The sequence below is a fragment of the Lynx rufus genome, unplaced genomic scaffold (genome assembly GCF_022079265.1).
Source record: "Lynx rufus isolate CCGP_SWC_20201006 ecotype Redwood Valley unplaced genomic scaffold, mLynRuf1.p SCAF_23, whole genome shotgun sequence".
Lineage (NCBI taxonomy): Eukaryota > Metazoa > Chordata > Mammalia > Carnivora > Felidae > Lynx > Lynx rufus.
The window spans coordinates 12,397,225-12,412,081 of record NW_025814838.1 but is presented as its reverse complement, the minus strand read 5'-3'; the positions used below and the strand labels follow the sequence as shown (position 1 = coordinate 12,412,081).

At 46.0% G+C, this 14,857-nt stretch overlaps 2 protein-coding genes across 9 annotated transcripts in view; one reads left to right on the top strand and one right to left on the bottom strand.

Annotated features, from left to right (window-relative positions):
* Nucleotides 1–8,749, bottom strand: part of MARF1 (meiosis regulator and mRNA stability factor 1) — a 40,075-nt gene extending 31,326 nt beyond the window's left edge. For 5 of the 6 annotated variants that reach the window (XM_047087116.1, XM_047087118.1, XM_047087121.1 and 2 more), the window contains exons 1-5: nt 8,662–8,749; nt 5,104–5,305; nt 2,330–3,025; nt 1,408–1,582; nt 252–478 (exon numbers count right to left, since the gene is read on the bottom strand). In XM_047087116.1, coding sequence (XP_046943072.1) covers nt 252–478; nt 1,408–1,582; nt 2,330–3,025; nt 5,104–5,247 — 1,242 coding nt within the window. In that variant the 5' untranslated portion in view covers nt 5,248–5,305; nt 8,662–8,749. Of the gene's footprint in view, nt 1–251; nt 479–1,407; nt 1,583–2,329; nt 3,026–5,103; nt 5,306–8,465; nt 8,607–8,661 lie in introns of those variants that run through there. The other variant, XM_047087117.1, reaches the window with a different exon arrangement.
* A 4,471-nt stretch (nt 8,750–13,220) lies between these two features.
* Nucleotides 13,221–14,857, top strand: part of NDE1 (nudE neurodevelopment protein 1) — a 38,557-nt gene continuing 36,920 nt past the window's right edge. For all 3 annotated transcript variants that reach the window (XM_047087309.1, XM_047087308.1, XM_047087307.1), the window contains exon 1: nt 13,221–13,288. The gene's annotated coding sequence lies outside the window, so the exon portion shown is untranslated. The remainder of the gene's footprint in view (nt 13,289–14,857) is intronic.

The window sequence follows — 14,857 nt, the reverse complement described above, 5'->3', positions numbered from 1 at the left end:
TGGAGGGGCAGAGAGAGAGGGAGACACAGAATCGGAAGCAGGCTCCAGGCTCTGAGCCATCAGCCCAGAGCCCGACGCGGGGCTCGAACTCACGGACCGCGAGATTGTGACCTGGGTGAAGTCGGACGCTCAACCGACTGTGCCACCCAGGCGCCCCTGAATTAAAATTATTTAAAAAAAAAAACACACATGTGCTTCTTCTTGTACCATAATAGATGAAAAAACCTTTTTTTTTTTTTTTTTTTTTTTACCTGGCAATTATTCAGCTCTTGAATAACTTCTTTGTTTTCTTTACTGATGTCACACACACAGATGAATTCTGCTTCTCTGTGGCCTTTAAAAAACTTCTCACGGATTCTCTGTACAACAGCAGTAGCTGAGCGGCCAGAGGGAACCGAACAGTTTTCAATATCCCAAAAAACTCCAATGGGGGGTAAGTTTTCCAGCACCTGTCCGGCTAGTGCAACTTCTGGTGACCCTTAGGAAATGTTAACACTTTCAATCACACATAGTGAAAGAAATAATGGCAAATTAAAATAATAGGTAGCTACCTATCATTTTTAGTGGCAGAAAAATGAAATTATTGATTGATGTTAAGCTTAAGGATACCAACCTCACTGGTTGACCTAAAAGGACAACCCCAAGTTGCAATAGCATTCCTAAGTGATTATTCCTCTTTTTCAGGAAAGAACAAATCTAAAGGTCAAGTTACTTCAGGCCCACAACAAATCCATTGCAAAGCATGAGCCATCCTCATGCTGACCGTTATGTCTACGTTTCTCTGTACACTAACATGTAGGCGAATGGACACTGCGGCTCTGGGACCTGTCATGCTCTGCCCACGCGTGTCTACCTGCTCAGTATGGAAGAGCAATGAAGAGGTGACAAAGGGTGAAGTTGTTACTGTCCTTGATTAAAAAAAAAAAAAATTTAACACTGCATTAACATCTGATTTAATATTTAAAAAAAAAAGTTTTCCAAAGACAAAGTATCACATTAACTACTTTTTGGGGAAATGATACTAGGTTTTTCAATTCTTGTTTTTTATCAACCATTACTAAATCTTTCTAAATAGTAAGTACTTCTATGGAGTGCGCCATCAACAAGTGTAATTAGGAACCTAAGTTGACACTAAGTCCCCTCTGGCACTTATCTCTCCTAATATATACCTCGTATACCTAGTATTCTGTATACGGCATCCGACCTCAAACAGCCTCAGTGCAATGTAAAAGGCAAATGACTCGTCGGTGTCTAAGAATAAAAAGATTTTTTACCAAGAGGGAGAAATGGAGATGCACATACACAGTAGCTTTAGACCACAAGAATCTTTCCAAGGTGATTAAATGCAGTGTATCAGATACTGAAAACTACTTAAATATGCACATTTTATACCATACTGTCATTTACCAAATTTCGAAGCAGCTTTGCCTAGACTGGTCGCCAATAACAACGTGGTCTCCTTCCCTGCTCCTTTGGTTCCACAGCCATTACACAGAGGAATAGTAACAGGTGCAGTTTGAGTATTTGGAGGTGGTATATTTGGCCAGACTTTAGCAGCATCAATTATACTATTTCTTGCCGGCTGTTTTAAAAATTTTTTTAAAAAAAGGAGGAGGTTTCAGACACATCATTTCAGAACCTAGAGTTATAAACAACAACTGAAAACACATTCTAAGTGTTTCTTCTTTCCACCTGTTAGAATCTGTCGCCTCTGACAGAATGTATTTTCAATATTTCAGTGCATTCCCAGAACTATCAGCTGTTAATTCACAAACTCACTTCACAAAGTGACTTTAAATGGTCTGGGACGACTTTCACAGCCCAGGGCGTATGTATCCTGCAGAGGAGACCCAGACATACTTTCCGTAAAGGAAACTAAAATCTTTACTTGAACACCCGTGTGATCGAGGCCAAGTTCCGAGTCCCTCAAATTATTACCAAAGAACACCATGGGGTGACCTATGTTAACATGAATGGGTCCATATATGAGGTGAGTGTTAGTTATGAGAACTCTAGCCTTTAAAGACACAACAGAACCCGAAGCTTTGCTGAACTAGGTGTACGTGTAGGCAACGGATTTATTACAACGAGAGCCTCTAAAAGCACAAACTACGTGAATAAGGACTCTGCACGTTTTTGGATGGGCCTTCCCATTTTACCCTTCGCCTCTTTCGGGACCGACAGAGGCTATGCTGCTGGGGAGAAAGCTACCTCACAGAAGAATCTTCAGCCCCATGCACCACAAAGACTTTTCGAGATAGATCCACTTTAAAAAAGTCACTCCTCAAAAGTCAGCTGCACCCAACATAACAAATAAAAAGATACACACCTTGTTGAGACAGTCTTCGCAGTAAAGTGAGCCCTTTAAACAAACCGGAGGTACCACGTTTAGGTGCAAAGAATTGGTGCACAAGTGAGGCGTTAGCTCCGACTGTGAAATGTGCTCTTCCAAATGCCCCGGAGCCCCGCTTGTGAAATCAGAACAGGGGAAATAGCCAGCGGAGGCGCAGCCCTGGAGAGCCGGAAACTGATGCAGCTTGTGCACGTTACCATGGCAGGACTGGAAATGAAGCTTTCCACAACAGGGCAGGTGTTTGCAGGAAGATAGATTACTCTCTAGACACATGCTGGGGAAGTCACTTGCAAGGCCGGCCAAATTGTTCCTAGCTGAGGCATTCTGGAGCGAAGATGCAGACTGGAAGGCAAACCCTGACCCTACCTGACACGTGACTGTCCTGGTGCTCTGTGAGTCTAACAGTGCGCCTGGGTGAATCAAGCTACCGCTACCTCCGCTACCACCGCCGCCACCGCCGCCACCACCAAAACGCATCGGCGAAGTGGAGGGTTCATTAGGGCAATGAGCGCAGCAGCTTACTTTGGGGACAGGTGAAAGCTGTATTTTAGGTTGCTGGAGAGAATGAATATCTGGAAGCGGGACTGCTGGAAAAAGTTTAGAGCCAGCATGAAGGGGAGACGGCACGTCCTTTAACTCCACAGCAGCTTTCTTGTTCTCCATGTAATCTTTCTGGGAAGAGAAGACCAGAAGGCAAGTTAGCTTCACGGGGCCGGTGAGTTTTGGTTACTCACATCCTACTGCAATCTAGAGACGGAAGTAGTGTTCAGTTCTGTTTACATCAGTCGATCACAACCAAACAGAAGGAGAACGGAGTGGCGGCTGAAAGCAGGGGCCTTATTCACAGAACAGGGAAACGGACAAACAAAATCAAGACCGTGTCCTTCCTGGATTTTAAGAGACTGGGGCAGGGTGCTGCTTACACGGTCAGCAAGGCAGGTTAACCATCTGTGCCTCAGGGACTTCCCTTTGATAACTTCCCCTTGCCTCACAGGGCCTTCTGAAGACAAAACAGGTGGTACGAAAACAACACAATCACGAATGGTGTTCAACAAGGATGGCTCACAAGCCAAGTGCGTTGAGGAAAATACTTAATGGTTCCTGCAGTCAGACCATAAAGGGTTTACTAAGGTCCTCCAGACGATTCCAAACTTTCGGATGAGATCAGCTATCTGCCCACATGGCCCATCCACGGAGTCTTAAACATGCTGTTGGGGACAAGAAGCAAACTCCAGGCTATCATGACCTAAAGCCACAAGGCCAACCACTGCTATGTAGCCAGTGAAAAGGATTAATTAGAAAACTGTTTGGGCACAATATTCAAGAGAAATAGCTTGTCATATGCCTCCAACACAGACACAGGACGTTGTGTTGTCGTTGGTGTTAGAGACCTGGGTTGGAATGTGATACTCAGCAGTTGTAGGACCTGGGGTAAGGTACATAACCTCTCCATACTTCGGTTTCCTCGAGCTTCAGTTGGGAACACGATGTAGCTCCTACAACGGCTAGGAGGATAAAACACGACAGTGCACATAAAGCGCTCAGCAGGGTACCTGGTCACTGAAAGGGGATCTAACTAATCGACAGCCCTTCCTGGCTGGCTGCAGGAACTATTAAGAGAAAGCAGATATGGTGATGGAGACATGCTCTTCCCTCAGAGTACAGAACGGGCCATCTGACTGCTATGGTTTCACCCCTTTGGCTGTGGTTCTACGTTAACCTGGGAGAGCACACTCATTTGGGAGAAATCAGGATCTGAAGATGTAGGATTTTTCAGGTCGACTTCTCCTAAAAGGGCGGGGGGAGGGGGGGGGCGGTTGCTGATAACCGACTGACTGCCAACAAGCAGTGTGTCCTGCTCTCTTGGTAATTACAGTTCAGGCTAGAAATTCATTTACTGGCATTCGGATTTATATAGATCTGGCTCTTATGGTCTTGACTCAGGTCTGGGTACCACTGAAAGAAGCAGGTGTCTGGATCTATAAAGTGAAAGTGCAATCCTGTATTGTCGGACCCCACGGGGGCCTGACCAACCATCCCAGGAAGCCCTGCTTGAGGTGCCAACCCTGCTGTCAGATGTCCTTAAAGTAAATGACCACAATTACTGATGCCATGCAAAAAAGATAAGTATATAATGAAACCCTGGAGGAGATAAGGAATTTAGCTGAGTTTTTAAAAAGTTATTAATGCCCTTATATAAATTCATAAAGTCTCATTCAAATCCCAAATGCAAAAGCCAAAAAAAGGAAAGAAACAAAATAGAAAAGTGGGAACATGATGCATGCATGACATCAGAAAAAGTCAAAATCACTATGAAAAAACAAAGGAAGAAGTTGCAGACATGTTTAAATGTTCAAGAGAAATCTTGAACAGAAAAAGACCGCCAATAAGGTCCTTTCAATCTTCCGTTGATTTTAAGACTCAAACCTCAGAAGGCTACAATAGAATAAAGTCTATTTTATACTTTCCTCTGATTCGACTCTACAATTTGGATTTCATCTTTGGAATCTCTGACTTTCCTAAGAAGTCTTCCCAAAATGTTAACATTAAATATTCAAAGCAGCTACAGTTAAAAAATTATGCTCTCCTTGAGTCAGAAATTATAATCATGTGCTACAAGGAGGAAAAAGCAGGATGCAAAGTAAAACTTAGCACAGACTCCAGGGAAAGAGAGACTGCCCCAGACCAAATGGGCCACTCATCTATTTGCATAAGGAATTTGCTATGTCCTCAGTCTTGCACATAGTTACCGTGTGGGGGCTAAGTGGCAATGTGTGCTCAGGACGAGAAAAGCAATTAGAAAATTTCCAGAGCCATGGCTTAGCATCATTATTTTGTCGGAGCCATCCAAGTGTTCTACTGCAGGGGTCCTCAGTTCCGTTTCCTTCCATCATACAGCCATACAAAGTGGTTCAACATTCTCCCATCTTTCTTTTCTGTCATTCTTCCACCCTGTTAAGAACGAGATCTCAACATCAGTTATTTGCATAAGGACAAATTTTACTATTAAAAAGTGTAACTTCAACCGTACTTACGGCGCAACTACATTTACGGTACAATAGCTCCCAGTAAGTCAGATTGTAGAAACAAAAGTAGAATTCTAGCCAAGTGACAACCTCCTCCAGCCCCGAGGAGGCCTTTTCTACAGTTTTTCTTAATTCTTCTCAACCATCTCTCCCCTAAAGGCTCTACTTGCGAGGGTCAAAATGTTAATAGAAAAGAGCATGTAATTTTAGTAAAAGAACAAACACACGTCTTCATTTCCAATTATGTAAGATTCTGGCATCTGACTTAACAGCAACCTAACCCACTGTGTCATTGATGTGACTACAAAAGGTCCAAATTAAGTGACCTCTGTGGACTCTGAATGTGATTCTGCTACAGAACAAATCAAACCAATTCCTTCATTTACTTATCATGAAAGTGCAATCTGATATACCACCAAAAATCCAACCGAGAAATCTCAAGTCACAGATGTGCTGTATCTATTCCAGTGCAACCACATTCTTACAAGTCTTAAACAGTACAATAAAAGCAGATCAAATCGATAACAGCCACTGGGCATGGAGGCAGCCTGCCAATGGTAAGGACAGCGGAACGTCACTTCCAAGTCTTCGCCATCATACCAAACAACCACCTCTTCTTACCCACAGTGGCCATTTTAAGGTCATCAATTTATCAGAAAGTTCACCTGAACATAAATAAAACAATTTTTTTAATGTTTTTATTTATTTATTTTGAGAGAGATAGGGCATGAGTGGGGATGGGGCAGAGAGAGAGGGAGAGAGAAAATGCCAAGCAGCCTCCGCATGGTCAGCGCAGAGCCCCACACAGGGCTCAGTCCCGTATACCGTAAGACCTGACTTGAGATCAAGAGTTGGGACACTTTAACCGAGTGAGCCACCCGGGCGCCCCTGAAAACAATTTTTTTAGCTATCACTCTGATAAGATGCTCCTCTCAAGAGTTTAACATCGACACAATATGGTGAAGGGAACAATGACTAACCAGTACTCTAAAATATACAACTGATCACAGAAAGCAGGGGTAGGCAAACTATAGCGGGCCAGCCAAAACCAGCCTGCTGCTTGTATTTAAGTGGCCTTCAAACTAAGAATGTATTTTATATATCTTTAATTCTTAGGGGAAAAAATTGTGCGACACAACATTATATGAAATTCAACTTTTGGTATCTATAAATAGAGAAATTTGTTTAAGTACTGTCTGGGGCTGCTTATGCACTACAACTACAGAGTTGAGTTACCAGAAACAGAGACTGGCGGGGAAGGCCTAAAACATTTACTATTTGGCCCTTAAGTTTCAGTTTCTTCCTCTGTAGAGTGTGCCTCGTTTCTCCCTCTCCAAGGCATATGCAGGGTGGGGGGGGAATTAGACAAAGGACTCCTCCCCGCTCCCCATCCATTTGTTTTCACCAATGTATAGTCTGTGCCAAGCACAGGGCTTGCTAAATCTTACATACTAAGTAATTATTTGTTAAATGAAGGAATGAATAAAGTAACTATTTACCTACTACATACAGTTAGGAGTTAAGTTAGAAGCAGAGACAGCATTAACAGCCACAATGATAAATTATAACAGCTATACTAGCTGTTTTTCTTACTCAAGGCAGGTCTTATATTCCCTTACAATCTCCTCTTTAGATCATAGGAATTTGTGATGTTCACAATACACAACTTCAACGTGCTCTCTCACCTCTTCAAGGCCAATGCTGAAAGTGAGGTAACAGGGAGAATACAATACAGATTACAAAGTACTTTTATTTAACATTATTTCCTCATTCAGTAAATATTTATTTAGTGTCTACTATATAACAGGTCTGTGCTTGGCCCAGGAGATACAATGATGAAAGCAACCAGACAGTAAGATCCATTTATGTAATCTTTTTTTTCCCTACAGTCAATCTGTGAGATAGACGAGAGAGAAATAAGCCACATTTTACAGAGGAGTAAGCAGAAGTTTAATTAAGTTTTGCAACTTGCCAAGATCACACAATTAGAGAGGGGGCAGAACCAGGCTTGTCCACCCCTTTCCACCACAACAAGGTGCCTTCCATATTGCTCAACACAATCAACAGAAAGTACAAATGTATTAGCAGGTTAGTGGCCCGCACCCAGAAAATTTCCCAAGCATTCCTGGGAATGCCACTAAGTACTTAGGCAGCCAAAGCAAGTTCTATCCGATGTGAGTGAGAGTCTTTGAACAATTCAGACGGTGCTTGAGAGCACAGACTCTACTGTTAGTCTGTGTATTAAGTCCCAATTTTGCGGCTTCCTATCTGTGCAGCTTTGGAGAGCTCACAACCTCTCTGAACCTCAAATTCTATCTGTAAAATGGGCCTGATAGTAACCACAGCATCCTCAAAGGGCTGTTGTTGGGATTTAATGAGACAGTCACATTATGAAACTTAGAAGTGGCCTTAACACCCAAGCTAGTCCTGGATCCACAAACCACCCCAACCCATTACTTTGTTTTCATAGGGTCTTCTATCTAAAATTATTTGCTTGATGCTTTACGTCGCCCCTATTGAATATAAACTCCATGAAGGCAGGCATCATGTTTTCTCATTCAGGGCTGTATTTCCTGCACCTAGCAGTGTCCGGTACCTATCAACAATTGTCCAATGAGTGAAGAGTTCAATAAACGTCTAGGAAGACCACTTGGGCTTTCATCCCCCAGGAGGCAAAACACCACAGTTACCGCTCAGAGAAGTTGGGGAGTCCAAAACATACAAATGTAACTGGAAAGCTCTTGGTAATACCAGGAAGGTGCTTGGGAAACTAACACGTGTACCACGGTGTTGCTTTGCAATTAGTAGTGGGAGTGGCTCAGGGCAACTCAACACTTATCTGTCAAGCCAGAGACTACACCCTAGAGAGTGCTGAAAGACCGAGGAGAACGCAAAAACGCTCGGGGCGGGGGTTAAAAACCCCCGCCCCTTTACTCCTCTCTGAACCTTCCAACTGTGCACACTGCTCGAGAAGGGTTGCTCTCCACACCTGGAAGCCCCACAGGGAGCAGAGAGGCAGGTGCGGGCGGGGAGCCAAACACCCCCAAAAGGCAGTAGCGGCGCAGCAATGACAGTCGTGAACGGACCTGAAAGGGAGACAACCGGAACCTTTGCTGGCGGCCTGACTGGTGGGTCCCAGTCCTTCACCTCGGAGTAGCCAACCTCCCCCACCCCCGCCAGCAAAGGGCAGGGGAAGGGGGGGTACTTGTCCCGCCTCCAGCTGGTGGCCCCAGAGCAGTGAGTCCGTCAGGAACTAGTACCCAGCGCTGCCAGCCAACTCACCTCAGCCGCCGGCTCCACCTCCGCTCACATTCCGGCCCCGCCGCCTTCCCCCCGCCCCCCCAGGCCCTTTGTTTTGATTCCCGACTCCGCAGCTCCCGCCGCCGCCGCCAAGCGCACCCTCCACTTCCGCTTCCGCACCGCGCCGCCCCTGTCGCAAAACCGACGCCCTTCTCTCCCCACCTCGCTCCGCCCCTTCCTCCACTCCGCCCCCGCCGCCGCGTCCTCCCGCGCGGGGTGTGCTGGGAACCCCGGGGGGGGCGGGGCCTCGCGGCCCTGCAGCCTCGTCAGGCTCAGTCCCCTCCCGATAAACCCCTAAATAGGGTCCTTTCCCGGAGGAGACCCCGGCTTTTTTGGCGAAAACCCCAAGTTTAAGGAGGCCTTCTCCCTTGCTTATCGCGGTGGAGTGGAAAGGAACCTGAAAGCGAAGAATGAGGGGGCTTGTGAGGTGGAACCGGGGGGGAAAAAACCTCCCAACCGGGAATTGGTACAATTCAGCTCTTTCGGTCTTTTGAGGGAAGACGGTTTAAGTGGGGTTTCGATTTAAAAAAAAAAAAAAAAAAGTCGTTTTGGCGCGCGTTCCGCTCTCCCTCGCTCCCTGCTCCCGTCACGTGACGAGTCTACTTTTTTTTTTTTTTAATGAAATGACGCATATTTTCCACAACATCCTTAATCTAGTGCGACCTAGCGGCGAGAGGAGAGAAAAATAACTGCCAGCGGGGCTTCTTGCCCCGCTGGCAGAAATGAAGATGTGGACCCGGAGTCGGCGGGACAGTGTCACCTACTCTTAAGGGGTCCTCGTGATTTTAGTTAAAAAGCGTCATTTTTAATGTGTGGGTTTTTTTTTTGTTTTTTGTTTTTTTTTTTAAGAGAAAACGCACGCAGAAGCGTGCTTGAAGGGAGGGGCGGGGAGGACGGGGACAGACGATCGGAACCCCGTTCTGTGCGGACAGCAGAGAGCCCGAAGTGGGGCTTGAACTCCTGAACCGCCAGATCATGACCTGAGCCAAAGTGGGACCTTAACCGACTGAGCCACCCAGGCGCCCCAGAAAACATCATTTTTTGAAAGCGCTGGTCCGGAGCTCGTTCCAACGCATGTGAACTTTTCCAGGGACCGGTTGGGGGAAGCCCTGTGAAGCCAGTGACAGTTTGGGTTTTAGGTGGATGCATGTGCCATGGTTGCGGTGGTGGTGGTGGTGGGGTAGGTGCTTCGCAGTCTTTACTGTGACCTGAAGGGTTTTATTTTAAAGCTCAGCACCATGGTCATTTTTGAAACTGCCAACTGCTCGCGATTTCCTGTTGCCAATGAGAAAAACAAAGCGCCTGTCTAAATCCAGACCTATTTAAGATGTGCTGGCTGAGTTCGACCTAGAATAGAAGTTTGCTGAGAAAACAGATGAATTTTGCAGAAGAATAAGCAGAAACCACCCAATGAGATTCCCCTCCCCACCCCTCCCCCGCCCCCAGGCTGCGGGGTGAGGCAATTTCATTAGGCAATTCGCATTAAGTGGGGGAAATTTCAGGGGAAGCTGATCCATCCCTGTAGACGTCCTTGTAGACGCCTATTGTGGAGGGCAAGATCAAACACGCAGCTGAAGCACCCTTCGTGCTTGCCTTTCAATTTCCAGAAGGCAGATGACAAGCACACACATCATCTGCCTGCTTAGGTATTTATTACTGCTGAGTAAATCTTCGCTGTGTCTGTGTGTGGGTATTATTTTCCAAGGGGGAATTAGAACAGAGGAAAAACAGCCCTGTGTCTAGTGTGTTTTTTTTTTTTTTTCTCCCAAAGTACGAAACAAATAATGCTTCTCTTTGGAGGAGTTTTTCTTTTTATTGCAGTTGAGTACCGCTAAACACAGACCAAAGTAACTGAATATATAAAAAGGAAACAAAGTAATTGTGGATTTTAATTGCCTTTTAAAAAAGACTTTTAGTCGCAAGAACAATACAGAGCAGACACATTTTGTTGGACTTTGCTTGGCATTCTTTCAAGCCCAGAACTGTGCCTGATCTCAACAAGTTAAATGCAGTCAATAAAACGGAACCAATCGGTTATGAAAAGTTAACGAAAAGTCTGAATTACAAATAATTTTTGATGAGATGCAGTTTTAGTGTTTTCTGTAGAAAAACAGCCTAAGCAGAGGACACCAGCGCTTGGAAGCAATTGTGAAGTGAAATGCAATTTGATACTTGTGAAAGAGTGTTTTCACATTTTTCTGAAGATATATTTTCTTAAATATAGGCCTGTTAATCTTACTCCTGTTTCTTTCCTGGGCAAACTCTTTTATCAGAGAGTAACTTTCAGTTTTTCCCTGTACAAATTATAATCTTCACATTTATGAAACCGGGATGAAGTTTTCTTTTGGGGCTATTTAAGCGGCTACTTTACATTTAATTCACCTCAATTAATCTCGCTGCCACTACAGGAGTTTCTCCCCCAGCAACTTCTCTCCTGCCTATGTTCAGTTCAGTGTTTTGCAATAATAAATTATGATGGAAGGACATAAGAAAAACAACTCTCTGCTAATTCTAATTATTCTAATGCTAATTCTTAATATGTAAAAACTACAAGGAAAACAAATTGAATAAAGGGAGGAAAAGGTTTTAAAGTGCACCAGAATTTTCATTTCATTTTAAAGGTTTTACCCAATAACCAATCCATTTCCCTAAAGTATTCCTGAAGAGGATTTTCATGATCATTTCAGTATCCTCCCTGTTATCTTTATGGAAAATGAAGGAAATTGGAAACTACCTAGTTTAAGTGATATGATCAATGACATTTAGGCAGGCCAAACTCATCGATTTGTGCTTCAGTTTATCTGTAAACTGGGATGATTACTCCCTGCCCAGAAACCCCAGGGAATAGAGAGAGTCAAATAAAATTCTGAGAGTGAAAGAAAGCATCAGAGGAAAAGTATCAAGAGGCTGCAAATTATTCGTGTTTGTGACCAGGATGGAAGTTTCCTAAAAGACATTTTGGGGGGCGCCTGGGTGGCTTGGTCGGTTGGGCGTCCGACTTTGGCTCAGGTCATGATCTCACGGTCCGTGAGTTCGAGCCCCGCGTCGGGCTCTGTGCTGACAGCTCAGAGCCTGGAGCCTGTTTCAGATTCTGTGTCTCCCTCTCTATCTGCTCCTCCCCAGTTCATGCTCTGTCTCTCTCTGTCTCAAAAATAAATAAAAGTTAAAAAAAAATTAAAAAAAAAAAAGACATTTTGGTACTTTCCTTAACCCTGTTGATATAGGTAGTGATGTTCCCTTTTGGGTCTCTGAGCTTTGGGAACTAGCAAAGAGTCAAAATGAAGTCAAATTAGAGAAAGGTCAGTCTTACCCAAGGCAGGGAGGTAGGAAGGATTCCAGGAGTGTGGAGAGAGGCCTCAAAATAGCTAAAAATCTCTTTGCCTCTAGGGTAGTGCTGAAGAATGTGGGTGTAGGAGTCAAACAGACCCAGGTTTGAGGACTGATTTGTAATTACTAAGTGGAACACCTTAGGCAATGCATTTAATTTCCTGCACCTTTATTTTCTCATCTTTAAAATGAGGACAATAAAAGTGCTTTTCTGTGGTCCTCATTATCTGGGTCTCAGGTCCATTGTCACCTCCATAGAGCAGACTTCCCTGACTGTGTGAAGTGACCTCTCTCAGCCCTTTTCTATCAAGTGACTTTGCTTTATTCTTAGCACTTACTAACATCTGAAATTATTTTACCGTTTGCTGGTTTTCTCTCTTGCTTTTAGCATAGCCTTTTGAGGATTGGCATCTTGTCTGACATTGTGTCATAAGCCTGATTGCTCAATAAATATTTGTTGGTGAACAATTAGGATTGTTACGAGAATTAAGAAAACCCATGTCAAGAGCTTAGCATTGTGCCTGACACATATAACCAATAAGCAAATCACAACGGCTTAACAATTACATAGACTGTATTTAACTGTGTGCTAGGTATTGTCCTAAACGTTTTACAAACTCCAAGTTACCTCATTTTGTCTCCACATAACCCGTAGGTAGAATCCTATTATGAACCCCCATGTTAGAGATGAGGAAACTAAGTCACAGAGTGTCTAGGTCAGTTGCCCAAGATCAACCAGCTAGTAGGAGTAAAGCCAGAATTCAAAGCCAGGCTGGAAACCAAACATACTCTAGGTCTACTCTCCTTGAAGAAGACAATGATGTTGAAATTTTTATTTTGGGTGTAAAGGACATGGAGCGTTGCTTAGCCTAAGCGGACCTGGATCTTTGTCCTTCCCTCCATTTGGGGAAAATGCTATCAGTGTTTAGGGGAGGGAGTCGCATTTTCTTGAAGAGCGTGGCCCTCAAGTCCAAGCCCGTCCCGGGATGTCCAGGGACCCGCCTGCACACTCCAAGGCTGGCCAGGTCCCTGCCCAGCAGCCGGAGCCTCCCAAGCCGGGGCTGGCCCAGCGCAGCCGCGTGGCCACGCCGCGCCCTGGCCTGGGAAAAAAGTTTCCAAACCGCGCTGCTAGGCGCTGATTGGCCGAGGCGGACGCGGTCCCGCGGCGCGGCAGCCAATGGACGCCGCCCGCCGCGGGCGCGGGGGCGGTGGCGGTGGCTAGAGGCCGGGGCAGCGCAGTCTGCTGCTGCCGCCGCCGCCCGTCCTCGCGAACCAAGCCCGGGTAAGTTCGGGGCTGCGGTGGCCGCGGGTGGGGGCCGTCCCGGGACCGCCGCCACCGCCGGGAAACTCTTCCGCCTGCCCTGGCGCCCGCCGCGCTCTCGGGACTCCCAGGAGCCGCCTTGCAGGGAACCTGCCGCGCCCCTCGCTTTCCCGTCGCTTCCCGGCTGCCCGCGCTCCGCGCTTCCCGGGCGCTGGGCTCAAAAGTCCCGCTCTCTGGAGCCTCCCTTGCTAACTTTGTGCCTTCCCACCTTTGTGTCCTCGCGCCCACCTCTCGCCTTTGCCAACTTCCTTTCTCTTTTAGCGCTGGCCTCTCTCCGACCTGCTCTCCTCCTCGTCCCCAGTCCCCGCTGCCCGGCTCCTTTGCCCTCCAACCCTCCTCTCACCCCCACCGTAGGCTGCCCTTTGACTCTCCTAGTCTCTCTTCTCGCTGTTTTCGGCCTTTTCTTAGTCCCCGCCACCTCCTTTCTTCCTGCTGCCCCAAACTCCCCCCTCCTTCTCGTCCCTCCTCCTCCCCCCTCTCGTCCACTGCCCCTTGCTACTTCCACCCTCAGTGCAGGCCTCTTTCCAAAAACCTCCCCCCTCCTTGGCATCTCCCTGTCTTCGGGAACGTGTTTGGAACAGCCTCCTTCCCTCTGCTTTTCTCAGATCTCTGCTGCGGGAAGGTTCAGATTTCCCCTGACAGCACTTAGGGGAAGGATTGGATAAAGGATGAAAACGCTTATTCTACAGTTTGAATGCAGTCGTGGGGCTCACCTGCCTCTCCGAGGTCATGGGAAATCCCGCCATCACCTTGTGAAGCTACCTTATCTTCTCCAGCCATCTCAAGTTCTCTGCCTCCTGAGGGTCTGAGCTTCCCTGATTTCTTTGTCCAGGGTTTGTACCAGGTTGTGCCTCTTTCTACTTTTAGCCTCGAGGCCCCTTTTAACTTCCTTTCTAAAGAAATGGCCTTTTACAGCGTGCACTGGGCAGAAATTTGTCATTTTCTATGCTGGTTTTGTTTCTGTATTCTTGGATAGGATGGCATTTTAGGACATGGGTAGGGTTCTTTGAAGAGCAATTGGATCCCAGTGGCTCCCAGAGCCACTTTTCTGCCCCCACCACCACCCTGGTATTCAATCGGGATTGAAACTTAAATCTTTCCTCTTAGTGTGTCACTCGTGTAGCATTAGATCCTTGAGGTCTCAGAGGCCTCTCCTTGGCATATTTTATTCTCTCATTTCGGATATTAGTTTCTTAACTTGGCTGATTCTCTTAGGATGTTATTTTTGTTTCCAAAGTGTGTTCTTTCGCGTTGAAATGTGTGAGCCCAGGGAGATTACACTCCCTTTCCTTACCAGATACTTTCCTAACGCGAGTGGGGCTGCATGCAGAAGGTTTGTGTCGGCAGCTAGTACTGTTTGCACCTAGACCTGACGTGGGTGCTTCGTCTCTGCCTGTCCCAGCAGCGCCTGGCACTTAGTAGGTGTTTGGAAATGTTTGAGAAGGGGTGGAGAGAGAAGCCACAGTAGGGAAAATTCTTCCCTTGGCATCTTGATTCAGTAGAATAAAATTATCCTGGAACAACAGCCGT